This window comes from Herpailurus yagouaroundi, unplaced genomic scaffold (assembly GCF_014898765.1).
Source record: "Herpailurus yagouaroundi ecotype Mexico unplaced genomic scaffold, PumYag 163, whole genome shotgun sequence".
Classification (NCBI taxonomy): Eukaryota; Metazoa; Chordata; class Mammalia; order Carnivora; family Felidae; genus Herpailurus; species Herpailurus yagouaroundi.
Window position 1 is genome coordinate 32,159,951 of NW_024412404.1, and position 27,469 is coordinate 32,187,419.

General features: G+C 39.3%; 1 protein-coding gene across 6 annotated transcripts in view; it reads left to right on the plus strand.

The window, feature by feature from the left end:
* The window catches only part of PCGF5 (polycomb group ring finger 5), a 125,375-nt gene that overhangs the window by 68,646 nt on the left and 29,260 nt on the right, over window positions 1-27,469 (plus strand). For all 6 annotated transcript variants that reach the window (XM_040485845.1, XM_040485846.1, XM_040485840.1 and 3 more), the window contains 4 exons: window positions 4,663-4,759; window positions 13,057-13,112; window positions 13,221-13,280; window positions 15,995-16,143. In XM_040485845.1, the coding sequence (XP_040341779.1) occupies window positions 4,663-4,759; window positions 13,057-13,112; window positions 13,221-13,280; window positions 15,995-16,143 (362 nt within the window). The remainder of the gene's footprint in view (window positions 1-4,662; window positions 4,760-13,056; window positions 13,113-13,220; window positions 13,281-15,994; window positions 16,144-27,469) is intronic.

The window sequence follows — 27,469 nt, forward strand, 5'->3', positions numbered from 1 at the left end:
TGGATGTGGTCCACCAATCTATCTTTTAAAAAAATCTCACTGGTGATTGTGGTGATTTGAGAACCACTACTTAAAAAAAAAAAAAAGTATTCTTATTGAAGAATAATTGACATACAATATTATATTCATTTCAGGTATACAACATAGTGATTTTATATTTACCTACATTACAAAATGGTCAACACAATAAGCCTAGTTACTATCTGTCACCATATAAAGTTGACACAGTAATATTGACTGTATTACTATATATATTACTGTATTATATATACATTACTATATATATTACCATATTATATAAACATATTCCCTATGTTCTACCTTACAGCCCATGTCTTATTTATGTTATAACTGGAAGATTGTAGCCCTTAATCCCTTTTAACTATTTCATGCATCCCCCCCCATATTCATCCCCTCCTAACAAACTAACAACTATTAGTTTGTTCTCTGTCAATCTCTTTGTTTTATTTGTTCCCTTTTTTCTTTTTAGATTACACATATAAGTGGAATTTGGTTTTCTCTGACTTATTTCACTAACCATGTAGGTCCATCCATATTGTTGCCAAGGGCAAGATTTCATTCTTTTTTATGGTTCATATTCATATGTATGCATATTATGCATGCATATTATACATATTATGCATGCATACAATACACACATACATGTACATACAGACACATATATACATATATACATACCCCAGAAAAAAGAACCACTGCTCTTTTTTAAAAAAAATTTAATATTTATTTGAGAGTGAGCACAGGTGTGCACAAGCAGGGGAAGGGCAGAGAGAGAGAGAGAGAGAGAGAGAGAGAGAGAGAGAGAGATCCCAAGCAGGCTCTCTGCTGTCAGTGCTGAGCCCAGTGTGGGGCTCCAACCCACCAACTGTGTGTGAGAACATGCCCCGAGCCGAAATCAAGAGTCCAACACTTAACTGACTGAGCCACCTAAGCACCCTGAGAACCACAGCTTTATATGATACAATGATTTTTACTCTGTTTCTGCAACAACCTAGTTCAAATACAAGAATCTGAACTAGGTGAAAAGAAAAATTTTGCTTAGAAAGCTTTAGGCAGAAGTTTAAGGCTATTTGTGCTGGGCGAAATATAAGCATCAGTTAAAAAAACGCTTAAATGCCTTAAGTGAAATCTTTATGTCAAGGACCAAGTGTTACAGACATTAAGATTTGGTGTGTGGCGCCTTGGATTTTAGGCCTGGGGCTGCACGGCCTGAGGATGGATGTCGTCTGCGCTAGGCAGCCGACCAGCTGCGGACAGCCGCTCCGCTCCGCCTCTCCAGTACTGCATTTCTCATTTGTCCAAGGGGGTGGTAAAAGTCCATCCTGTAATGACACAAAGCCTTGAGCCCAGAGCCTATATTTGGTTAGGCTCAGGAAATGTTAGCGCTTGTTGCTGTTTAAGTGTTTTCCAACTGGGGATATCTTTGGTGAGCCTGATTCCCTTTCTCACCCAGGTGTTTCTTGTGGCTAGGACATCTGTCCATAGAGGGGCTGGTGAGAGTGAAGACTCTAGTTGGTCTCCATACACAGTCTTAACCATGGGCCGGGACTTTTTCAACATCTTTCTCAGACTCGCTGATTTAACCAGTACAGCAGTTGAGCAATTAATTAGAAAGCTTGGTATGAAATCTTTAAGATATTTTTAAAATGTATTTTCCACCTAATATAAACAATTATAAACTAAGAGAGGTCAGTTTTGTAATGATGGATTTTTTAAGCATCTAAAGGAAAGTAAATCCTCCCTTTACTTTTTTCAGTTTTGCTAAAATCCTGGCCTGGATTTTCTCAGGTTCTAATTCATATAAGGTTGTGCTTTATTCAGCAGTTTTTAAAAGCATGTAGGAAATGTATTTTCTAGAGTTTTTTTTTTTTATTTTAAGGAATAGATGAGCTATTAAAGGGGCTATTTTGTGCGAAATATTCAGCTTAAAAGGAGATCTGATTCTATACATAGACATTTTTAAGGTTTCCAAATTAAGTGGTAAGGCATTCTTTTTCTATATATTATGGGTCCATAGAAATAAAATCAGAAGAAACTATATCATGTAGACATGCATTAGTTAAGCAAATGGGCTCTTGACTCAAACCCTGGCTTTTCACACTTACTGACTCTATGATTTTTGCCAAATTATACTAAAGTTCTACTCTATTTCTTCAGCTGTAAGAGGCCTAATAATATTACCTAATTAGTAGGGTTGAAGCATTTAGGATAGTGCCTGGTACACCTGGTATTTTCCTCTGTAAAGTTAAAAAAATCTTTAAAATTTGTGATTTCATATCAGAAAACCTGGATTCAAGTCTCTGTGCTGCCATTCATCAGAGTAGGCAGGTAACTTGGCCTGTGGAAACCTCTTCTTCGTATTCAAAAGTAGAATGAAGTACTTTATCTCAAATGTTGGTGTGAAAAATAAATTCACCTCCTGATGGGGCTTTCTGCATCCCTCTAAAACAGCACTCATTCAGTAGAAATAAAATGTGACATTCCTGGTAGACAGCCAGGAATTCCTGAACTCTTTGAGTTTGATAAACCTTTTGAACCACAAGGATCAGAGCTCCAGGGTCAGATCAGAGACTTAGGATAGGATCAGGCTTTGTAATACTCTTCATTCTTGCCTCTTATCTGTCTTTTTTTTTTGCTTCTTTCCCAACTTTCAGAGACTTATCTTGTGTCCCTGGGAAAAGAGCAAATACTAGCAAGCTTTGAAAGAATTCAGCTTCTCTGCTCTCCACTTTAATATAGCTTACCAAGAAAGTCCTTTCTTCCCAAACATTGACTTTTTTTTTTTAATTTTTTTTTTCAACGTTTATTTATTTTTGGGATAGAGAGAGACAGAGCATGAACGGGGGAGGGGCAGAGAGAGAGGGAGACACAGAATGGGAAACAGGCTCCAGGCTCTGAGCCATCAGCCCAGAGCCTGGCGCGGGGCTCGAACTCACGGACCGCGAGATCGTGACCTGGCTGAAGTGGGACGCTTAACCGACTGCGCCACCCAGGCGCCCCAACATTGACTTTTTAAAAGACATTTAGAACCTTCTTGGGGCCAAGGGATTTGGAAGACAGAGGGAGTATTCATATCTAAGCTCTTTTATTTTTAAGGTTTTTTGATACTGTTTTCTCATCCAAATTTGGGGAGAATTTTAGTGAAGAGGTATTGTCCTAATAGCTATATGCTGGGAAAAAGAGAATATGGGAATCAGGTGTACTTACCTAACAAAAAATATCTGCTCATATGTCATCTTCTTAGAAAGCCCTACCCTGGCCACTCTGTCTAAAATAGCTGATAGTTCTTAGCACTCTAGCTACTTTTTTTTTTTATATATAAATATCACTTATTACTAAAATTCTTTGCTTGCCTGTCCAAAGAAAATACAAGCTCTGTAAAGGTCTGGGCTTTGTTTTGTTTGCCCCCACATCCCCAACTCCTAGTGCGATGCATGGCATTCAGTGTCTATTGAATCAATGAGTAAGTGAAAGGAAGTACCAAGATATCATTCTATATATGTACTAATGACTTTAAAATTAGAGACCTAGTAGAATTCTTCCTTGACCATTGATGCCCTGACCGACGTATGTGAGATGCTTGAATTTTCAGACCTAATCTCAGTGGGAGGAATCCTGGTGTGTACTTTTGATCAATTGTTTACGTAAACTTTTTCCTTCTTTTAGTTAGTGTGGGGCATGAGGAGGGGGGAAAGTAGTAGTTTGTAGTGGAGTTGAAAAAGGGAGCTGGGGGAGCTGATCTGTACTGGGTAAGAATTTCAGATTATACAGGGTAATAAAATGGAGGAGGGGGTATTGAGACAGGGAATTAGATCAGTTTTTTTTTGTTGTTGTTGTTTTTTTTTAATAGTTTAGGTGCTATAAATATGTTTAAGGTTTTTGGGCAAAACAGTTGACATAGTAGGTAATAGAAACCTAGGGAAAAGGTGAGAGAGATTCATAGCCAGAAAGATTTGTACTGTTAGAGGAAACATAGGCTATATGGACTTGTGGCCAGAAACCCACAAATCGTATTTCTCTTGTCTTTGTTTAGAACTTTTATTTAAAATCCTACTTACACCTGTCCGTTTCTCAGTTCTTCCACTTTAACGCTCATGCCTTTGTACCGACTTGATGCCACTACTGTACTTTGTGCTCCGTGGAGTTAGGGCACTTGGGAGCACAGACTCACCAGGCTCTGCCACGGCCGGCAGTTCCATTGTAACTCCCCACGTGTCCCGGGAATTTTCAAAGGTGTTGAAAATTCTCAAGTTTTATTAAGAACTATTTATGTTGCATTCAAAAGAAGTGCAGAGTTACCAGTTTGTGCTTCTTTTCCTTCTTTAAATGAGAAAACTGTTGTTTACGTAAACGCACCAGCTTTTTTATAGTAATATGAACAAATTATTTGGTTTGTGAATATATTTAAGAAAAGCAATCAGCAAAGTAGTATATACTTTTTATGTTGTTGACTGTAAGCTTCATTTCAGTTGGGTATTTATTTTATTATTTGGGTGTTAAAAAAATTTTTTTAAGGTTTTATAAAATTTGGTAAAAGAATAGTATTCTACCCATAGTAGGCAGTTTTTAAGGACTGTTTCTAATTACATTTGATTTAAGTTCAAATGATATGTTTCAACCTAACATCTTCTTCCTTCTTAGTCTGTAAGACTTGTATTGTCCAGCACTTTGAAGACAGCAATGATTGTCCAAGGTGTGGCAACCAAGTACATGAGACAAATCCATTAGAAATGTTGAGGTAAGTAAATGTATTTTAGAGTTTGTCTAACTTAAATTATATAAACTCTTACTATGTTTTATTGTGCATCATAATATTTGTTGGCACTTGACTCAGTTAATATAGGTTTTATGAATTTTTTTATTTTCGTTCAAAGTATTTTGTTTCACTTTAAAGCATTTTATTAAGAGGAATTTAAAAATAAGGCTGTGTATATTAAATACTTAAGAAATGTATTTCCAAATTAAAAATTATAACTTTATCTCATAGGTACTTTAGATGTAGTTATTTTTGGTGTTTTAATATTCCACACATACTCTGCTTTTACTGAGCAACATGGTAGTGGAAGAGAGGGCAGACCTAACAGTGAGGGAAACTGACCTCGGTACTGTTACTTTTCTAATTATATCAAAAAGTATACAAACATTTATGTAAACTTAGACTACCATTTACTTAAGAAGTGTAATCCTAGGGGTGTCTCGGTGGCTCAGTCGGTTGAGCATCCGACTCTTGGCTTTGGCTCAGGTCATGATCTCACCGTCATCGGTTCAAGTCCTGCACTGGGTTTCTCTCTCTCCCTGTCCCTCTGCCCCGCCCCCAAATAAACTTTTTTTAAAAAGAGGTATAATTCTTTATTTTTAAAGCTGGAAGTAGTCCATAAGATCCTAAACTCTTTTTTTTTCCAGATGAAATTGAAACTTACAGAAGTGACATAGCTTTTCCTAGGGCTTCAGCAAACTCAAATGTCCTTTCTCAAGCCCAGTGTCCTTACCACCTAACCCATTTGCTTCCTATTTTTCCTGCCCTAACTCCACCACAGATTGCCTGGGTGATCTTAGGGAAGCACACATCTAAAAACAGTACTAGATACTCCCTAAATAGCCCTTCTGTAACCCTCATGATCTGTGTGATGTTTGCCATCATTCTGTAAATCTGGATTTGCAAGTCTTCTCAGACTTTTTAAAATTAAAAAAAAAAAAATTATTTAAACCTTTATTTATTATTGAGAGAGACAGAGCATGAGCATGAGCATGGGAGGGGCAGAGAGAGGGAAACACAGAATCCGAAGCAGGCTCCAGACTCTGAGCTGTCAGCACAGAGCCCGACGCGGGGCTTGAACTCACAAACCACGAGATCATGACCTGAGCCGAAGTTGGACACTTTACCGACTGAGCTGCCCCAAGACTTTTTAAAATTTTATTGCCGTGTCTGTAGTTGGGAGTAATTTATCTATCAGTAAACGTCAAGCCTAGTGGTTTTCAAAGTGTGGTCCCCAAACCATTAGTATCTTGTTGGAAATGATAGTGACTGGTCCCCCCTCAGACCTGCTGAAACGGAAACTGGAGAGGGGAGCCCATTTTAATTAGCAAACCTTCCAGATGTTTCTGATACACTCTTGTACTGTGGCCTGTAGTCCTGAGCAGGGCTTCTCCTACTTGGATTTACACCAGTGCTTCTCAAGCACCAATGGTTTTTCCCCGCACCCCCACCCCTGGTGTACTTTTAGCAATGTCTGGAGATATTTTTGATTGTCAGGACTGGGTGGGGGTACTGCTGGCATCTAGTAGGTAGAGGCTAGGGAGGCTGGACACTACTGAGCATCCTGTGATTCATAGGATAGTCTCCTCCCACACCAGAGAGTCAACCCAAAATGTCAACAGTACGGGGGTCAAGAAACCCTGATTTAAGTCACTCAGAGAAGAATAGGGCAAACTCTTTCTCTAAAATTTTTTCCTGATGCTTTTATCAAAAACTGTGTCAAAAGTTAATTATTACCTACTCCATTTTAAAGTGCTGTGTTGGAAGAAAAATTAACTTTTGGTTTTGACTGTTAGATACCCAGAGGACTCCAGTCACCATTTAATCAAATGTACTCCCGTGGCTAAAGTATGATAGCACATTTTTTTTCTACATTTTTATTTGGAAAAAATTTAAAACAAAAAGTTCCCAAAAGTAGTACAAGGAGCACTTGTACTCTCTTTACCCAGGTTAGTCTGTTGTTAACATTTTATCTCATTTGCTTTATCGTGTGCGTGCATGCATGCCTGCTCTGTTTTTTTCTGAATTTGAGAGTAAGTTACATACCTCATGGCCCCTTACCCCTAACTACTTTAGTATGTATTTCCTAAGACTAGAGATATTATGCACACTGCATAACCACAGTGTGCTTACAGGGGCATAATATTTTAATCTATCCTCCATATTCCAGTTTTGTCAGTTTATCTAATGATATCCTTTATAGATTTTTTTCCCTCCTATCCCACTAAAATTATTCTACAAAGGAATAACTTTAAAGATGTAAACTCACAGAAATGATAAGAACGAAAACTTCAGTATTCTTGGCACCTCGGGATAACTCCTGGACCGCAATACATTCTCAGTAAAAGCTTGTTGAAAGGATGAGAAGTGATGGGAATTGGAAATGGGAATTGGAAAGCAGATTGATGGTAGTGATGGTCCAGCAGACCCAAGAGAATGAGGTGGCAGGCAGAAGATCTTCCCCAAAGGGTACCCTCAGCAGCTTCAACACTAGGAAACATGCAAACCCTCGGTAAAGGAGGGGGCGGGGGGATGGGTCTACAGGTGCCTTAGTAAATTCTCATTTATGCCTAAGGCTGGACATATTGCTGCCAGAACATAATCATATTTTGTTAGCAAGAAGAAAGAGGGATCAAGCCTTCTTCAGTAGGTAACATTGTGTCTGTTACACAGGTATCAATTTTTTCTCCTACATACTTTCTCAGGAGGCTGCTGGAGGATGTGCTGGTGCATAAACCAAGGAGGAAGGGAGTCTAACATAGGAGGGAGATGAAGGGGTATGGCAGTTGTGCAGGAGGCCTGGACAAGTCTGTGTCCATGCTGTAGAGTCTGGTAGTCATTAGCCACATGTGGCTGTTGAGCACTTGGGATTTTGCTGGTACACCTGAGGAAAGGAATTTTAAGTTTTACTTAAATGGAACACTGCAACAGTATGAATACTTTCACATGAAATGGAACCTTATTGTCAAGGAAATTCAGATTACTAAACAAGCGCATTGTTAAATATTTTAATGCATTAACCTTATTAGAATTACCTTTACACAAAACATGTAAAATACTTTTGTTCTTGTGCCTACTAGAAAATTTAAAATTATTTCTACCGGATATAGAAGGCAGAAGGAAGATGGAGTACTCTATGAGGAATCATTCATTCAAATATTTACTGAATGCCTGCTGTGTTCAGGCACCGTACTAGGTGCTTGAAGTCCATTAGTGGGCAAAATAGATTAAGATTTTTGCCCTTGTAGGATTAATATTTTTGTGGGGAGAGACAGACAACAAACTGTATAATAAATAACTTATATGGTGTACTAGAAAGTACAAAGGGGGAAAAGGAGGGGGTGCTGCAGGTGAGGGGGATCAGGAGTGTGAAGAGAGGGACAGATTGCAATTTTAATTACAATGGTGAGGATAGGCCTTGTTGAGAAGGTAAGCTTTGAGCAAAGAATTAATGGCCATGAGGGCGTTAGCCGTGTATAAATCTAGGGAAAGCAGGCCTGTTCCAGATAAAGGGAGAAGCCAGTGCAAAGGACCTAAGTCAGGAGTGCTCCTGAAACTTGTTTGAGGAACAGCAAGGAGACCAGTGTGGCCAGAGAACAGTGAGGGAGGGAGAAGATAGTGGGAGATGAGGGCAGAGAGACAATGGGAGCCTAGGGGCCACGTAGGCCACTGTAAAAAACGTTATCTTTTACTCTGAGTGAAATGGGGAACCACTGCAAGGTTTTGGTTACAGGACGGACATGATCTGGTTTTGTTTTAAATCATTTTGATGACCATGTTGAGAATACACTGTACATCACAAGGCAAAGGTAGGAGCAGGGAGAGCAGTTAGAAGGCAATTGCAGTGATCCAGGTAAGAGACGGTAGCAGCGGAGGGTGCAAGAGAGGGTGCAAGGGATGGATATAGTTTGAAGGGAGATCCAGCAGGATTTGCTGGTGGATTAGGTTTAGAGTATGAGAGGAAGAGCAGACCCTGACCTGAGATTCTGGACCTGAGCAACTGTAATAATGGAGCTGTCACTAACTGGGACAGGGAAGACTAATGATGGAGCAGCTTTGGGGGAGGGGTAGATTGGGAGTTTGGTTTGGGACATGTTGAGTTAATCATTTCAGAGAAGAAAGGAAGTTGGCAGGTGGAAATCCAAATCTATGATTCAAGGGAAAGATCTGGCTGGAGATAAATATTTGATAGTCTTCAGCATATAGAAGGTATTTAAACTTGAGACAGGATGAGATCACCTGAGGGAATACAGATAGTGAAGAGTGGAGGACCAAGGATTGAGTCTTGGAGCAAACCAAGAGATCAGAGAGAGGAGGAGGAACCAGCAAAGGAAACTGAAAAGGTTCAGTCATTGACATAGAAGGAAAATCCAGGAGTGTGGGTTGGAAGCCAAGTGCAGAATGTATATCCAAGAAGAGGGAACGACCAGCTGTGTCAGATGTTGTTCCTGGGGCCAGGTAAGGTGACGACAGAATTGATGCTCAGATTTCACAACATGGAGGTCACCAGCCTTCACAAGAGCACTTCCAGTAGGGCCTTGATGCAAAAACCTAACTGGATTGCTTCAAGAGAGAAAGGGAGAAAGAATAATTAGACACAGTGAATATGGACAACTCTTCCAAAGTTTTGCCACAAATAGGAGGAAAGAATGGGACAGTAGCTGTTAGGGGAAATACAGTCGAGAAGGTTTCTGTTTGATTTGATACAGGAGAAAAGATGGCATGTTTGAAGGGAATGGTCCAATAGACAGCAGAAAGTTAATGTAGGAGAGTAGGGTGGAGGGGGGACTGGTGAAACAATGTTCTTGGATAGATGAGAGGGAATGGAATCTCCTAGTATAAGAGAGGAGACAGATTTTATATAGGAGCACTGACAGGTCATCTGTAGCAACAGGCAGGAGGGCAGAGTATATGTGGGTACAGACACTGTAGGTAGATACGGCGGTCAGAGTCTGTGGAGGTTTCTCATTGAGGAGAAAATGTTTATCGGCCAAGAGGAAGGATGGAGAAGGGGATGTAATGGTTTGAGGAGAGAAAAAACGGTGAATCCACCAAAGTGAGAGAGTAAGTTGACTAGGGAAGGGAAGTAGGATTCCTAACGACTTTAAAAGAACATTTGGATTGTAGTTACGAATTTGTAGGGGTGTGGTTGTGTTTTTTTCCAGCCACGGATGCAGGCACAGAGTTGATGGTTAGTTGGATTTAGCCAGTGTTGTGGTTGTACTAAATAATTTTGAGCAAGTGAGAGAGGGACAGACAGGGGAATCAAAGGTACATGCAAAGGTGTGGTTTTAATGACTGACCTTGGAGTAAATCAGTCCTAAACTGGATAGGAGGACAGAGGGCAGCAATTTGATGAGGGATGTCTCAGGGGAACAGAAATGAAACTAGTTGATTCCGGATCTGTTTGTTGAACAGTGAGAACAAATTCTTGTAAGAATTTGGGAATAGGTACTTAGAAAATGAAGAAAAGCAAGCAATTTCTAGCTTTAGAGAAAGAAAAAAGTTGCATGAGGTGATGTCTATAATCAGAGTACACTGCAAATATTTATATAACCATGTAAACTGGTTATTAAACCAAAAAATAATAATAAGAGTAAATCAGGGAGATGAGAGTAGTTGGGAGGAAAGGGGGCTGGCAAGATGATAGCAGAGAACCAAATCTTTATTTTCCATAAAAGGAAGTCAGAAGAATCTAGACAGCAGAAAAGGCGTGGCTACCAGAAGAAACAGGTTGGATTTAAAAGTGGCTGCCTCCTCAGCTGTGAGCGTCAGAAATGGAAGGGTGGCTCATCAAAATGTTGTATTTTAATATAAGTTTAATGGGGAAGTTTTATTTGGGAATTGTATGTGTGTATGTGTGTGTGTGTGTGTGTGTGTGTGTGTATGTGTGTGTGTGTGTGTACATATATAATGTGTATGATTGTGTATATATACACATAGGTATATGTATATATAATAGATGTGTATATATGTATGTGTATATATACAATTATGTGTATATTTACCCATGTATACAGTACTCTGATAAAAAAAATCAAGAAAAATACTGCTTCTCAAGTATTATTTCTATTAAATAGTCTGGGAAAACTTTGTGAACAAGTTAGTATTTGAGGTAAGTTTTGAAGAATAAGGTTGGGTTGAATTGGTTGGGTTGGAGAGCAAGAAAAGAGTGTATGAGCCAGGATGAAGAGCATGAGGGAGAAAACAGATGGGAATTGACAAGACATTCTTAGGGATAGTTAAATAAGCCAGTTGGCTAGAGAAGAGAGACAGAGAGTAGCACCAGTTACGATTTGTGGGTTGGATTCAAGTTAGATAAACACTCAAACCAGCTGGTGGGAAGAAATCAGTCCTTGAGCAGGCAGATAATGGTCAAGTGACTGCTTAAGGAAAATTCACTAAGAGTATGTCAACTTAAAGAGAAGTAGTTATGTGCTGTCTTCTAAGTAGGGTGGTGACTGACAGTGGGAGCATGGGAGGTGTGGAAAGACCAGGTGGGAGAGACATGGAGAAGGTGCAGCCAGCGGGGCTTGGTGAGTCAATGTACGCATTGTGTGGGGGGGGGGGGGTGGGGGAAGGCTTAGATAATTCTTGCATTTTGAGCCTGTTTGGGAGAGCTATGGTATCATTTCTAAATTTCATTTTTAAAAAGTAAGACGATGAGAGAGGTATTCAGTATTTTGTTGAGGGATAGATGAGACAGTCTTGACACTGATGAGCAAAAGGAGGTGCTTGAGATATTCAACATCAGTTCGAAAAATGGAACTTGAGCTCGGCAGAGAAGTGTAATGGATATGCATCTATGTTTGTGTATACACATGCACACACGTGCACATACAATCTGCCTGGATGTTAGCTTTCAAGCCACAGAGTGGATGTGATAGTCAGGGCATGCAGCCTGTAGAAGAGGTCAAGAGTGCACAGCAATGAAGAATAGTCAAATTGCGAGGTAGTCGGGAAAAGAAAGTACTTAGGGACAAAGAGAAGTAGAGAGAAAAAAGGAAAACCAGGAGGGGGAATTTTCAAGGAGGCAGTATCTGGCAACAGTGTCAAGCTGCAATATAAGAGAGAAATGACTTTTAAAACCCATTTTAAAACTTTAAACTGCAATTCTAAAGCAAGAATTTAAACCTGTGCACTATGGAAGCTATGGATGATTCCAGGAGTCCAGGAGAGTAAAAGAAACAAAACACAGAGTATGGGGCAGAACTAACATCGATTATGCTTTCAGACTTTTCCAGTTAGAAGAAAATATTGAGAAACTGCCAAAAGCTTGAAAAGACAGTAGATTAAGGAAAGGTTTGGGGGGTTTTGAGATGTGAGAAGATTGTCCGTATTTGTATCCTAGAAGAGCGATGCTGCTGAGCAGGGTGTGGGGGTGGGGAGCAGAGGGGCTGTGGGAGCAGGGGGAAAGTGAAGAAACAGTCACAGAAAGGAGGCATTTCACTCTTACATGGCAGGAAAAGGAAACAGGAAAAATGTCAAGATAAGTGTTTACATGTATTATCTAGGAAGACAGAGTGACTAAAAGGTCTAAATTGCTCAGAAGAAAGGAATGGACATCATTTCCGTTACAGCAAAGAGCCAGAATTGTGGTAGAGAGTTTGAGAACAGGTGTATCGGCTATTGCTGCATAACAAACGAGCCTTAAATTTAATGCTTAAAGCAGTAATAAAAGTGTTTGTTATTCCTCACAGTCCTGTGTGGCTCATAGATCTAGGTGGTTCTTCTGGTCTTGGCTGGACTCACTCAGAAGACTACAGTGAATGAATGAGTCAAAAGTGGTCTCATCAGGGCAGCTTGGCTCGTACGTGGTGTCCCGTCCTCCTGACTTGTTCTCATGATGGCAGGATTCTAAGAGAGAGAGCGCACGGAGCACAGGAGGCCTCTTAAGGCTTTGGCTCAGAACCCAGCACAGTGTCATTTGGGCCACATTCCGTTAGCCTAAGCACGTTTCAAGGCTAGCCCATATAGATTGTTGAGATGGGGAGATAGATGCCATCCTTTAATCAAGGGAGGGATTTCAAAGTCCTGATCAGAGGGTGGAGATGTAGAGAGCTGGGGACTCTGGGACCACTTTTGTCATGGATCTGACACTGTGGGAAAGGCTGGAAATGGGTGCACTCTAAATGCAGAGGAGTTTGGTATAGTGGATGTGCTAAAATTGTGTATGTTCTGAATTTTGCAATACATGTAAGATACAGATCTCAAACTCTTTACACATTGGATTTTGATATCTTCATTGTTAGTATATTCTCTTTTTTCCTCTTTGGAAGGTTGGATAATACATTAGAGGAAATTATATTTAAGCTGGTCCCTGGACTGCGAGAACGTAAGTTGCTTTTTGGCTTCTTGCAGATTTTTGTGTTCTGTGAAGTCAGCATTTCTATTAAAGATTTTGTGATTGTTTCTGTTATACCTTTTTTTTCTTTTAAATTAGAAGAACTTGAGCGTGAATCTGAATTTTGGAAGAAAAATAAGCCTCAAGAAAATGGACAAGGTGACTTTTTCTTATTTCTCTGGTACAATCTCTCAAATCGGTTAGCTTTATGTAGCTTTGGTGAACTAATATCTCTTCAAGCTCAAATTTATCCTGTACAAAATTCATGTACCCCTTTATTTACATTGTGAACCTTTTACATAAAATCATGAGATGTTATATACATATATGTAAATCCGGAGTTACGGCAGTTGAAGGTAATTGGAAATAGAGGAAATTGGACTTTGGGAAGAGAAAAGGGAGTTAAGACTAAAAACTGACTACTGATTATAGCAATATTTGCTGGAGAGCTGAAGGAAACTCTAGTAGCCATAGTCTGCAGCTAAACATGGAGGGGTTTTCTGTTTTATTTATTTTAGTTTATGTGTTTATTTTAGTAAGAGAAGGAACCAAGATGTGGCTGAGTGCCAAAATAGGGGGTCTTTCTATGCTCTGATAATCTGGAATTAAGTTTTTATAGGTGGAATTCAGATGATACAGATTTGTACATTTGGGGATTTAAAAAATATTTCTAGTCGCTTATGGGGATTTTCTCCATCACTTATGCTGAGTGTCCAGATTTCTCTTTTGGATCCCAGGAGACTCAGCCATCAGTAATTTTTAATAATGTCAGCAAAATAGCAAACATTACTGGGCAGAGAAAAGGCTTTTAGTATGTATAATTCACACAAAGGGGGGGGGGAGTACACCATACCTGAAATTAGAAGGAACTAGTATCCTTTCCCATTGTTCTCTAATACGATATTTATTTCAGGAGAGCCTGAATACCACTAAAATCTTTTAAGGATGTATGTTTTTATAGGCTCATTGTGAGCTCAGTCTCTTACCCTTGGTTTTCCCTTAAGATCATAGGATTGTCAATTGTACATCATTAGTGTGGGTGAGGAAACGCTTTCTCTTTTCATCTGTAAACTGAGGATCATAGTTTTATTAACTGTTCAAGGCTGGCTTCCAAAGCAGGGGAGGTTTGAGAATAGCTTTCAATGACTGGAATAAGATAGTAAAGGCGTATTATCTATAACAACAAAATGGGCAAAGAAGCCAAATCAGACAAAAAAAAAAAGACTTCACTAAAGGCTTTGTCTTACCAAGTGTACATTGCAGTTTAGACAGTAGTGCTCTAATAAAAGTGCAAATAATTTAAAGTTGACTAAATGTTCCAATTTTTGACTGTCTTTTCAAGAGGGCAGGAACCCAAGGGACTGTTATCAGAAGCTTTTACGTAGTAGGTTTAGTTGATAACTCTGTATCTTACAAGACTCACAAAGGACCACAGCCTCCTGTGTGTGGACCTCCCTTTACCCATCTCTCTCTCTTTTTAAAGTATTTTACAATGTTTGCTCTTAGTTTGGGTAGAGAATTTGGATCTTTTCTTGGAGCCTGGGAGGTCGGTTCATAAAAACCTACCCTGTCTACTTGGGCTCCATATAAATATGTAGAAGAAAGAATGCAGAAGAAAGAGAACCCACCTGCCCTTTATGATATAACTGTGATGCTTTTACTAGTCATTAAAGAGGAGCTAACCTGTCATTTTTTCTTTCTGGGATTTTGTATACTGTAATGCTTAACTGGCTAGCTCTTTCAGGTTTCAGCTTAGAGATAGTTTATCTGGAAATCTTCCCTGAATCTCTGCTTCACCCCAAAGTTTGGATTTATTACCTCTCTTACATGTTTCCACATAGTCTGTTTTTACCTCTTCCATCAAAGTCCTTATCATATTTCTCCATCTGTCTGTTTTCTTTACTTGCCTGTATCTCTTCCTGTACCCTGACCACTATGAGGGTGAGGATGATAACACTCTAGTTTCAGTATTCCCTCAAGCCTAGCACAATGCATATCTACCACAGAGTTAAAGGGACTCTGTAAATAAGGGAGTCAGCACATGGAGTTGCAATGTAGGCTGCAGGTATTTCATAGGCTAAATACACTTGTGTATAACACGACGTATGCTATCCAGACTTCCCTAATGGATTGTTAATGTTACACAGCTACATACATGTTTCGAAAGCTAACTCAGGGGCGCCTGGGTGGCGCAGTCGGTTGGGCGTCCGACTTCAGCCAGGTCACGATCTCGCGGTCCGTGAGTTCGAGCCCCGCGTCGGGCTCTGGGCTGATGGCTCAGAGCCTGGAGCCTGTTTCCAATTCTGTGTCTCCCTCTCTCTCTGCCCCTCCCCCGTTCATGCTCTGTCTCTCTCTGTCCCAAAAATAAATAAATGTTAAAAAAAAGAAAGCTAACTCATTCTACTCATTTCACTAACTGATTTTATGACTATTTAATAATTTGAAATGTTGAGAACTCAAAGAATATCTTATATTTTGAAAAGAGTAGTTTCAAATTTGAATGTATATAGAAGTTGGAATATTTTTATGTCCTGCCTACTTTCTAAGTGATCTAATCACCAATTGCGATCATTTTTGTGGCCAGATATAGCTAGTCCTGAATCTTTCATTTGGATGTCCCAGTAAGTCTAGAAATTTTAGGCCATGTTAATGAGTCACTGAGGGCTTTTTAAAAATATCTCCATTGTTGAATTGGTTGGAACATTTTAAAGATATTAAAATTTTTAGTTATTCTTCAATCAAAAACTAAGAAATGTCTTTTAAACATTTTTGTTTTGATGATTTTGTTTTTGTTTTGATGATGAATATACTGTTGCTTAACTTTAAAATCAACTTTGAGTTCCATCTAACTTAGTTTTGTTTAAATTATACAGATGATACTTCAAAAGTTGACAAACCTAAAGTAGATGAAGAAGGTGATGAAAATCAAGATGATAAAGACTATCACAGAAGTGACCCACAAATTGCTATATGTCTAGATTGTTTACGAAATAATGGACAGTCAGGAGACAATGTAGTAAAGGTGAGTGGATGAGCAAAGGTATATATTTTAGTAATCATTTCATAGTAAACCTTTGATAATTTGTTGATGAATTTAGCTGGTGTTTGCTTTCAAAATTTTTGTTAACATTATCAAGTAGAATGTCATTCTCTCACAGTCTCGTAGCTACAAGGGACCACACGGTTGCTTACTCCAGGCGCCTGATTTCCAGCCCTCACAACTGAACAGTCCTGGGCCAATGCCACCACCTAGTGGCTAATTTCAAGAATCACGCCTCTTTTCTCTGTCACCTCCTTTTATACTTTTGTTGGGAGTTCATATACATTGTTTCTCCCTTCTTATGTGTAGTAACCAATTCAGACTCCCATCCTTACATCATGGGCACTGCCTCCAACTCTTTCATTCATACCCTCTTCATTTTCCTATTTTTCTGTTTTTATTTGCAATTCAAAAAGCTATCCATGACATGACTAATACATTTCATACATAATATAATTAGTTTTGAAGTAAAATTGGGTGTCATAAAGTGCCTACGAACTTTTAAAGTTCTTGAAGTCTCCCAGACATTTCCTGTAGAATCTGTGTTTCTAATTCTGTTTCTCCCTGTATTTGCTAATTCAAACTTTTTTTTTTAAAAAATCTATATACTGAAGAGTTTAAAACACCCTATTCAGTTTTATTTATTTTCTTTGGTTTTTACATGGTGTTGTTTAAATATTGTTTTCTGCTTTTTTATTGCAAGGCACTTCCCTTTTCATTATAAATGTTCACTACTTTAGCTCTTAAATAGATTTTTGTCCGTTTGTCCTAGCAAATATCAGTGATTGAGAATATTGTTTCTCTCTTTATACTCCATATTTTATTCAAATACCTATCTGTATTCATTGTTTCTTGTTTTCTTTTACTTACTTGCTCTGTATAAATCTGTAGGTGAGTGGGTTAGATTCTTCACTAATACATTTAATGATATTTTCCCATTAGGAAATTAAAAACAAATAATTTTCAACTCAGATTAAGTTTTCCTAGCATCCTACAACAGAAAGTATGTAGGAGCATGGGGATTCAGTGAAAATATAAGTGATAAGAAAAACAATTTTTCACTCAGGGAACTTTAGTTAGGACCTACGCGTGTAGCCAAACAGTTATAATAAAATAATGGGTTTAGTTAAGAGGGGCTGGTTGGACAAGGCATGTAATCAACAGCAGCAGTCTTTAGAGAAGTGGTTACCAGACCTATTTATCCTTCCAGGCTTCTCTGTTGTTTCTTATGTCCTGGTGCAGCACTCCTTGCTTTTTGTAAGTCTTTTTAATAACCTTACATTTCTCTCTTATTGCCAATCATTTCTGTAATCCTCTTTTTAAGAGATTCTTCTTAATAGCGATTGTGATCATCCTTTAGCTGTCTGACACATGAGTTACTGTCTTGTAATGAAAATTAAATCAGTAGAAAAGCTGAGTATCTTTTCATAAATAAATGTGAAGTCTACTTCCTGTAGGATTTCTAGTATGAAAGTTATAAAGCACTGCATTTAATAGATTCACCTGAAAAATTACCCCTTGCCTTGATACTCTCTTTTGACAACTTTGACACTTGGCCGTTCCAGTTGACCCTCTATCCATTCACTCTTTCCTTTATACAGTTTTGTTCATCCTTGTGCCTTCTATTTAAAACAGCTTTCACAGCTTATATGACTTTGCTACCCTGATTCCCACCTTTCTCTCTGGCCCTTCCTCCACTGTCTCCACTTCTTCCAGTCCTCTACTTGATATATGTGAGTATCTCCTAATACTAGTCTTCCACTCAGTTATCCTTTCTCTGGATTTATCCTAGGAGTTCAGTACGATTCTTTGTGGCTTCAACTCTACAGAGAACTTTTAAATCCCCATTTCCAACTCTGTCATCCCTCCCATGTTGAAGTATTCAGTCTCTGACTATTAAATAGCCCGGTTGAAAGTTTCACTAACACCTGAAACTTAGTATGTTTAAAGACAGATTCATTATACTTTCACCTAACTTTACTTCAAACGTTCTATTTCAATTAGGACTGCCATCTTTGTCCTAGTCCTACAAGTTCAAAACCTTGGAGTCATGTCTCACTTTTTACTGTCTCCCTTCAACAAGCCATAAGTCCTGAAAACTTTGCCTCATCTAGTGCTGCTCACCTTTTTCCTAGATTTTTGTAAGCAGTCTTATCATCCATGGCTGAGGCTATAGCCTGAAGGTGTGGGCCAGAGTCATGGCCAATATTAGGGTCAGATAGAAAATATTTTAGGCTCTGTGGAACTCCCAACAAAGATACAAAAGGAGAGATGAAATACGTTCTCTTTTGCAACTTTTCAGCTCACTTATTGTAGCACTACAGCAGCCTTCGACCATAGTGAATGAACTGGCATGATTGTGTTCCAATAAAACTTTACCTACAAAAATAGGTAATTTTGGCTTGAGGTCTGTGGCCCTCGTTTGCCACCTTCCAGCCTACGGAATCAAGTCTCACTTATGTTAGCATTCAGGGCCTTCCGCTAACTAAACCCCATCTTGATAAGTTTACCTTCCATTATACCTATGAGTGAACCCTCGTCTCAAGACAAATGATTATTGCCATATATCTGACAAAGGATTTGCATCCAGAATACATAAAGGCTCGTATTAAGAATATTTAAAACCCTCTCAAACTGAGAAACACTTCCTTTCCTGGCACATTCTTGCCTCATTTCACCACTTTGCTATGTTTCTGTCAAGACCCAAGCAGAGACCTCCTTTTTGTGATGCAGTTTTCAACCCTACTCAATCCCTTCTCTGAGATTCTGTAGGATTTGCATTTATAACTCAGGTTGTTATTTATCCAGTCAGCATTTATCGTGTTCTTGAAGTTTTCAGGTACTGATACTTTTATCTTTTGAGTATATGTCTTATCCTTCAGACTAGATTGTAAACCCCTTAAAGGCCAAGAAACCCTGTCTGTGTTTCTTGATAGCCTTCTCAGCCACCTCACTTCTGTGGAGTAGGCTGTGCTTTTCAAATGTGGGGGTGATGTAGTTGCACATACAGTTTATATAGTATACCTGCTGTTTTTGTAATTCCAAAAATCAAAGTCGGGAGCAGGAAGACTGTGAAAATAGTAGAGTGAGGACCTTCAAAAATTCACTCCTCCATAAAAGCAGTGAAAAAACTGCCAAAAAAAAAAAAAAAGAAATTACCTCTCAAAAGCTTGCAGAAGCCCATGGAGCATTTAATCAAGAAAACGGTGTGAACAGTGTGTTTTGTGGCATTTTCACTTGCCTTAGTCCCATCCCCTGCTCTCCAGCTCAGGAGTAGCCCTGAGAAAGAAGAGCCCGCTTTTCCACTGCAACCTCTCAGGCACCAAAGGGACAAAACAAAGGTGGAGCTCTTTCAAAGCCGAATTGCCAAACAATTATCATTATTTGACCAGACTGGTGGTTCCTCGAATACCCCGCTTACAAGGCTGTCCATATGAGACCTGATACGGAGCTTGCCCAGTAGAAAACACCTCTGTGGTCTGGGAAGGGTGGAGCATTTTTCAGAACCAATTACAAATACTTTAACTTCATGGCTGTCTGAGGTACAGCTAACATTTGGGGCAAGCCATAGACAACCAAAAAGCTTAAAAGAAAAAGCTGGTGAATAAGAGGTCCATAGATATCAGTCTATAGGGACTTTGAAAAGCTCTAACAATCTACAGTTTTAAGCTTGTAGATAGGACTGTGTACATGCTCAAGAAAGACCTAAGTAGGCCTTAAGCTCTCACCTCTGGCTGACCTTGAGGCTCTGTACAGAGTCAGGATGTGAAAGACTAAGGCAGAATCGTCAACAGCCTGGTTGAATGTTGAAGGTGTGCCCTCAAACAGTCGATTAGCAAAGATTGGGAGATTTATTGGTTCCAAGTGTATAAGGAAATCTCTGTTCAATCACTAGCCAGCCATTAGGTGGAAACTTAAGTGGGTACATACTGCAAAGAATACCAGCTTCACAGAATTAGTTTAGGAAAGTCACTAAACAAAGAGAAACAGCAAGATATAGACACAATAACAAACCCTAGGAGGCAGATGGGAACCTGATTCCATTGTTGCCACATTCTATTACTTTAAACATCAAGTTTTCAACAAAAAATTATGAGATGAATAGAAATAAAGCACAACTCGTATACAGGGCAAAAAAAAAAAAAGTAGTCAATTAAAACTGTCCCTGAAGGGGCGCCTGGGTGGCTCAGTCACTTGAGCATCCGACTGTTGATTTTGGCTCAGATCATGAGCCTAGTGTCATGGGATCAAGCCCTGCATCAGGCTCCATGCTGAGTGTAGAGCCTGCCTCTCTCTCTCTCTCTCTCTCTCTCTCTCTCTCTCTCTCTCTCTCCCTCTCCCTCTCCCTCTCCCCTCCACCCCTGACCCTTTCCCCCATTCACACACTTACTCTCTGTAAATTAAAAAAAAAAAAAATCTGCCCCTGGAAAAGTCCAGACATTGGACTTATTACTATGTATAGATTTTAAGTAATCCATTTTAAATGTGTACATAGAACTAAAAGAAATCATCTGTAAACATTTAAATGAAAGTGTAAGAGCAGAGCAAAGCTGAGGGCCAAACAGGATCTTGAGCTCGCCACGTCCCAGAGACACACCAAGACAGCCACTACGTTGATTATGACTAACTCTAAAACTGACTTCAAGACTGGCAGAACAGATCTTCCATAGCTAGTCATAGAAAGAAGGCTACATCAAAAAGGGTAAAAAGAGTGAAGATTTTGTTGGGAACCATGCTAACCACAGACAAGAGGGATATCACAAGCACAGAGGAGCAAGGGGATTAGACCCCTTACGAGTCACCCCAGCCCTGGGGATGCACACTGGGAAGATGAGTCCCTATAATGCCTTTGAAAATAAGTGGGGCTTAACCCTAGGAGAGCCAGAGGGTAATAGGAAACCAAGTCCCCACACTTAGTGCATTGGCTCTCTAAATAATGTGCCCTGAGACACAGCACAGCACACAGCATTTTGAAAAGTATTTGAGGTATATGTGAAGGATATTTATTGACTAATCTTAGGACCTGTACCAGAAGGGGAGGGATCTGCAGAAGATTTCTCTGGGAACAAAACTGCTTGCAGGTGCCGTATTTCTTGCCCTCTCCCAGCCTAGGCAGCTGGACGCCTGCAGAAGCCAGTTCTGACACTCTACATCTACCTTGCTAGCACCACAAGACACACCCCAGGATTCCCCTGCAGATTTGCCCCACCCGACACATTCAGTTCTGCAGACATCCCTCCAAAGTGGCACTTGCCCTGCCGTGCCCAATAGGCAACCCCAGCCAGGACTGGCACCACTCCAAAGTGACTCCTGCTCTGGAGAGGGGGACATTTAACCCCACAAACCAGCACACCCTTAGTTTCTACAGCCAGGCTTTTTAGCTGGCTACCAAGGGAGCAAGCCCTGCCTGTCAGTGCACCTGCAGCTGATGCAGAAACTAATTGCAGATGGCTTAGCTCAGTACCAGCCCCACCCACCAGTGAGCCCATGGCAGCTGCAGCCAAGCCTCTGAGTTGGCCATGCAAGAATCAAGCCCTGCCCATCATTGCACATTTCCCTGCAGCTAAGTGAAGACAGCTAGCCTGTGTGCTGGCTCCACCCACCAGCAAGCCCATGACAGCTTCAGACAGACCTCTTAACAGCATGGGGAACAAACCCTGCACAGTGTGCCCACGGCAAGTGAAGTGGGTCATTGTGGTCAGCTAGGCTGAAGACTGGCTTCACTCACAAGCATGTCCACAGCAATCACAGCTCAGCCACAACAGGTAGGTGCACACAGCCCACACAGGGATACCCCTGGAGCACCTTGTTCTATTGTGCTACAGGGCACCACAGAACCTCTTCTACACAGGGCCACTTATTTCAAGACCAGGAGGTGTAGCTGACTTGGCTAATACATAGAAGCAGAGAGTTAGACAAAATGAGGAGACAGAGGAATATGTCCCAAATGAAAAAAAACAAAACAAAAAAAAAAAAAACCCAGAAAATCACAGAAGAGCTAAATGAAACGGAGATAAGAAACATCCCTGATAAAGAGTTCAAAATAATGGTCATAAAGGTTCTCATAAGACTTGAGAAAAGAGTGGAGGAACTCACTGAGAACTTTTTAACAAAGAGGTAGATATAAAAAAGAACTAGTTAGAGCTAAGCATACAGGAACTGAAATGAAGAATACATTCGAGAGAATCAACAGCAGATTAGAGGCTGCAGAAGAATGGATCGGCAATCTGAAAGGGTGATAGAAAGCAACCAAGCTGAAACACAAAAAGAAAAAAATGATAACAAATAAAAATTAAGGTTAAGGGAAATTTGCCACATCATCAAGTATAAAAACATTCATATTATAGCGATTCCAGAAGTAGAAGAGAGAAGAGGGCAGAAAACTTATTTGAAGAAATAATTGCTGAAAACTTTCCTAATCCGGGGAAGGAAATAGACATCCACATCCAGGAATTACAGGGAGTCCCTCACAAGGTGAACCCAAGGAAGTCCACATGACAACAGGTAATAATTAAAATGGCAAAAAGTAATGACAAAGAATCTTAAAAGTAGTGAAAAAACTGAGTTACATACAAGGGAAACCCTTTAAGAATATCAGCTGATTTTTCAACAGAAATTTTGCAGTCCAGAAGGGAGTGGCATGATATATTCAAAGTGCTAAAGGAAAAAACATAAAACCTACAGCCAGGAATACTCTACCTGGAAAATTTGTCTTTTCGGAAATGAGGAGAGATAAGAGTTTCTCAGACAAGAAAGTTAAAAGATTTAATCACCACTAAACTAACCTTATAAGAAATACTACAGGAAACTCTTTAAGTAGGAAAAAAAGACCATAACTAGAAATAAGAAAAGTATGAAAGCAGGGGGAACCTGTATTCCTTTACACAAAGTAGTAAAATCAGTTCTATCTACAAAAATTAGTCAAGGGATACATAAAATAGAAAGGTGTAGGGGCACCTGGGTGGCTCAGTTGGTTAAGTGTCCGACTTCGGCTCAGGTCATGATCTCGCAGTTTGTGAGTTCGAGCCCCACGTCAGGCTCTGTGCTGACAGCTCAGAGCCTGGAGCCTGCTTCCAATTCTGTGTCTCCCCCTCTCTCAGCCCCTCCCCTGCTCATGCTCTGTCTCTCAATAATAAATAAACGTTAAAAAATGTAAAAAAAAAAAAAAAGAAAAGAAAAGAAAAAGAAAATGTTTAAAAAAAATAGAATACACATTCTTTTGAAGTGCACATGGAACATTATTTTTTTTTTTAACGTTTATTTATTTTTGAGAGACAGAGCACTAAGTGGGGGAGGGGCAGAGAGCGAGGGAGACACAGAATCTGAAGCAGGCCTCAGGCTCTGAGCTGTCAGCACAGAGCCTGATGGCGGGGCTCAAACCCACAAACCGTGAGATCATGACCTGAGCTGAAGTCAGACGCTTAACTGACTGAGCCACCCAGGTACCCCATGCACATGGAACATTCTTTAGGACAGACTGCATATTAGGCCACAAAACAAGTCTTGATAAACTTAAGACTAAAATCATACCAAGCATCTTTCTCAATCATAATGGTATGAAACTATCTTTCATAACTCTTCTATAGTTTTCAGAGTACAGATCTTTTGTCTCTTTAGAAAGGTTTATTCCTAGGTATCTTATTGTTTTGGGTACAATTGTAAATGGGATTGATTCCTTGATTTCTTTTTCTGCTCCTTCATTATTGGTGTATAAAAATGCAACAGATTTCTTCCTGATTTTTATCCTGCAACTTTGCTGAATTCATGTGTTCTAGCAATTTTTTTGGTGGAGTCTTTAGGGTTTTCTACATACAGTACCATGTCATTTGTGAATAGTGAAAGTTTGACTTCTTTATTGCCAATTTGTATGCCTTTTATTTCTTTTTATTGTCTGATTGCTGAGGCTAAGACTTCCAGTACTGTATTAAATAGTAATGGTGGGAGTGGACATCTTGTCTTGTTTCTGACCATAGGGGAAAGCTCTCAGTTTTTCCCCATTAAAGATGATATTAGCTGTGGGTCTTTCATATATGGCCTTTATGATGTTTAAGTATGCTCCATCTATCCCTACTTTATCGAGGGTTTTTACCAAGAACGGATGCTGTATTTTGACAGATGCTTTGTCTGTATCTGTTGACAGGATCATATGGTTCTTACCCTTTCTTTTATTAGTGGGGTGTATCACACTGATTGATTTGCAAATACTGAACCAGCCCTGCAATCCAGGAATAAATCCCACTTGCTCATGGTGAATAATTCTTTTAATGTACTGTTAATTCAATTTGCTAGGAACTTGTTGAGAATTTTTGCACCCAGCTTCATCAGAGATATTAGCCTGTAATTCTCCTTTTTAGTGAGGTCTGGTTTTGGAATTAATGCTGCCTGGCTTCATAGGAGTTTGGAAACTTTCCTTCCATTTCTATTTTTTTGAAACAGTTTGAGAATAAGTTTAACTCTTTTTAAATGTCTGGTAGAATTCCCGAGGGTACCCATCTGGCCCAGGACTCTTGTTTGTTGGGAGATTTTTGATAACAAATTCAATTTCTTTGCTGGTTATGGGTCTGTTCAAATTTTCTATTTCTTCCTGTTTCAGTTTTGGTAGTTTGTGAGTTTCTACAAGTTTGTCCATTTCTTCCAGATTGCCTAATTTGTTGGCATATAATTTTTCATATTATTCTCTTATAATTGTTTGTATTTCTGTGGTGTTGGTTGTGATCTCTTTTGTTTGTGATCTCTTTGGGTCCTTTCTCTTTTCTTTTTGGTAAGTCTGGATAGGGGTTTATCAATTTTGTGAATTCTCTCAAAGAATCAGCTTTTAGTTTCATTCATCTGTTCTACTGGGTTTTTTTCATTTGTTTTCTATATTATTTCTGCTCTAATCTTTATCATTTCCCTTCTGCTGGCTTTAGGTTTATTTGCTGTTCCTTTTCTGGCTCCTTTAGGTATAAGGTTAGATTGTATATTTGAGACCTTTCTTGCTTCTTGAAATAGGCCTGAATTGCTATATACTTTCCTCTAGGATTGCCTTTGCTTCATCCCAAAGGGTTTGACTGTCATGTTTTCATTTTCATTTGCTTTCATGTATTTTTTTATTTCTTCATTCATTTCCTGTTTAACCCATTCATTCTTTAGTGGGATGTTCTCTAATCTCCATGTATTTAAGGGCTTTCAAAATTTTTTCCTGTGGTTGAATTCAAGTTTCATAGCATTGCGATCTGAAAATATGCATGGTATGATCTCGATCTTTTTGTACCTATTCAGGGCTGATTTGTGACCCAGTATGTGATCTATTCTGGAGAATGTTCCATGTGCATTTGAGAAAAATGTGTATTCTGCTGCTTTAGAATGAAATGTTCTCAATGTATCTGTTAAGTACATCCAGGCAGGCCAATGTGTCATTCATAGCCATTGTTTCCTTACTGATTTTCTGCTTAGATAATCTGTCCATTGCTGTATGTGAGGTATTAAAGTCCCTTACTATTATTGTATCATTATTGGGTTTCTGGGTGTTTGTCATTAATTGATTTATATACTTTGAAGAGGACATAAAGAAATGGAAAACATTCCATGCTCATGGACTAGAAGAACAAACATTGTTAAAATGTTTATATTACCCAAAGCAATCTATACATTTAATGCAATCCCTATCAATATACCACCAGTGTTCTTCACAGAGCTAGATCAAACAATCCTAAAATTTGTGTGGAACCGCTTAAGACCCTGAATAGCCAAAACAGTCCTGAAAAAGAAAAACAAAACTTGGAGACATCACGATCCTGGATTTCAAGCTATATTACAAAGCTGTAGTCATTGAGACAGTCTGATACTGGCACAAAAACCGGTACATAGATCAATGAAATGGAATAGAAACCCCAGAAATGGACCCACAGCTATACAGCCAACTCATCTTCAACAAAGCAGGAAAGAACTCCAATGGAAAATAGTCTCTTCAATAAATGGTGTTGGGAAAACTGAACAGCGACATGCAAAAGAATGAACCTGGACCACTTTCTTATACACAGAAATAAATTAAAAATGGATGAAAGACCTAAATGTGAGACAGGAAACCATCAGAATCCTAGAGGAGAACACAGGCAGCAACCTCTTTGATCTTAGCCAGAGCAACTTCTTACTAGACACATCACCAAAGGCAAGGGAAACGAAAGCAAACATGAACCACTGGGACCTCATCAGATAAAAAGCTTCTACACAGTGAAGGAATCAATCAACAAAACTAAAAGGCAGCCTACTCAATGGGAGAAGATATTTGCAAACAACATATCTGATAAAGGGTTGGTATCCAAAATCAATAAAGAACTTATCCAGCTCAACACCCAAAAAACAAACAGCCTGGTTAAGAAATAGGCAGAAGACATAAATAGACACTTTTCCAAAGAAGACATCCAGATGGGTAACAGACACATGAAAAGATGCTCAACATCACTCATCATCAGGGAAATACAAATCAAAACCACAATGAGATACCACCTCACACCTGTCAGAATGGCTAAAATTAACAACACAAGAAACAACAAGCATTGGCAAGGATGTTGAAAAGGGGGAACCTTCTTGCACTGTTGGTGGGAATGCAAACTGGTGTAGCCATTCTGGAGAACAGTCTGGAGGTTCCTCAAAAAAACAAAAACAGAGCTACCCTACCATCCAGCAATTGCACTATTAGGTGTTTACCCAAAGGATACAAAAATACTCAAAGGGGTACATGCACCCCAATGTTTATAGCAGCATTGTCAACAGCAGCCAAACTTTGGAGAGGGCCCAAATGTCCATCAACTGATGAATGGATAAAGAAGATGTGGTATATATGTACAATGGAATATTACTCAGCCATCAAAAAATGAAATCTTGCCATTTGCAACAATGTGGATGGAGTTAGAATGTATTATGCTAAGCAAAATAAGTCAATCAGAGAAAGACAAATCTATGATTTCACTCATGTGGAATTTAAGAAACAAAACAGATGAACATATGGGAAGGGGGAGGAAAAAAGAGAAGAAAGGGAAACAGACTGCAAAAGACTCTTAACAATACAGAACAAACTGAGTTGACGAAGGAGGAGAGTAGGAGATGGGCTAGATCGTTTGATGGGTATTAAGGAGGGCACTTGTGATGAGCACTGGATATTGTATGTAAGTGATGAATCACTGAAATCTACTTGTGACACCCATGTTGCACTGCATATTAAAATATAACTAAAATATGAAAAAAGGACTTCTCAAATTAAAAAAAATAAACATAATGGTGTGAAACTAGAAACCAATTACAAGAAAAATACTGAAAAAAAAAAAAA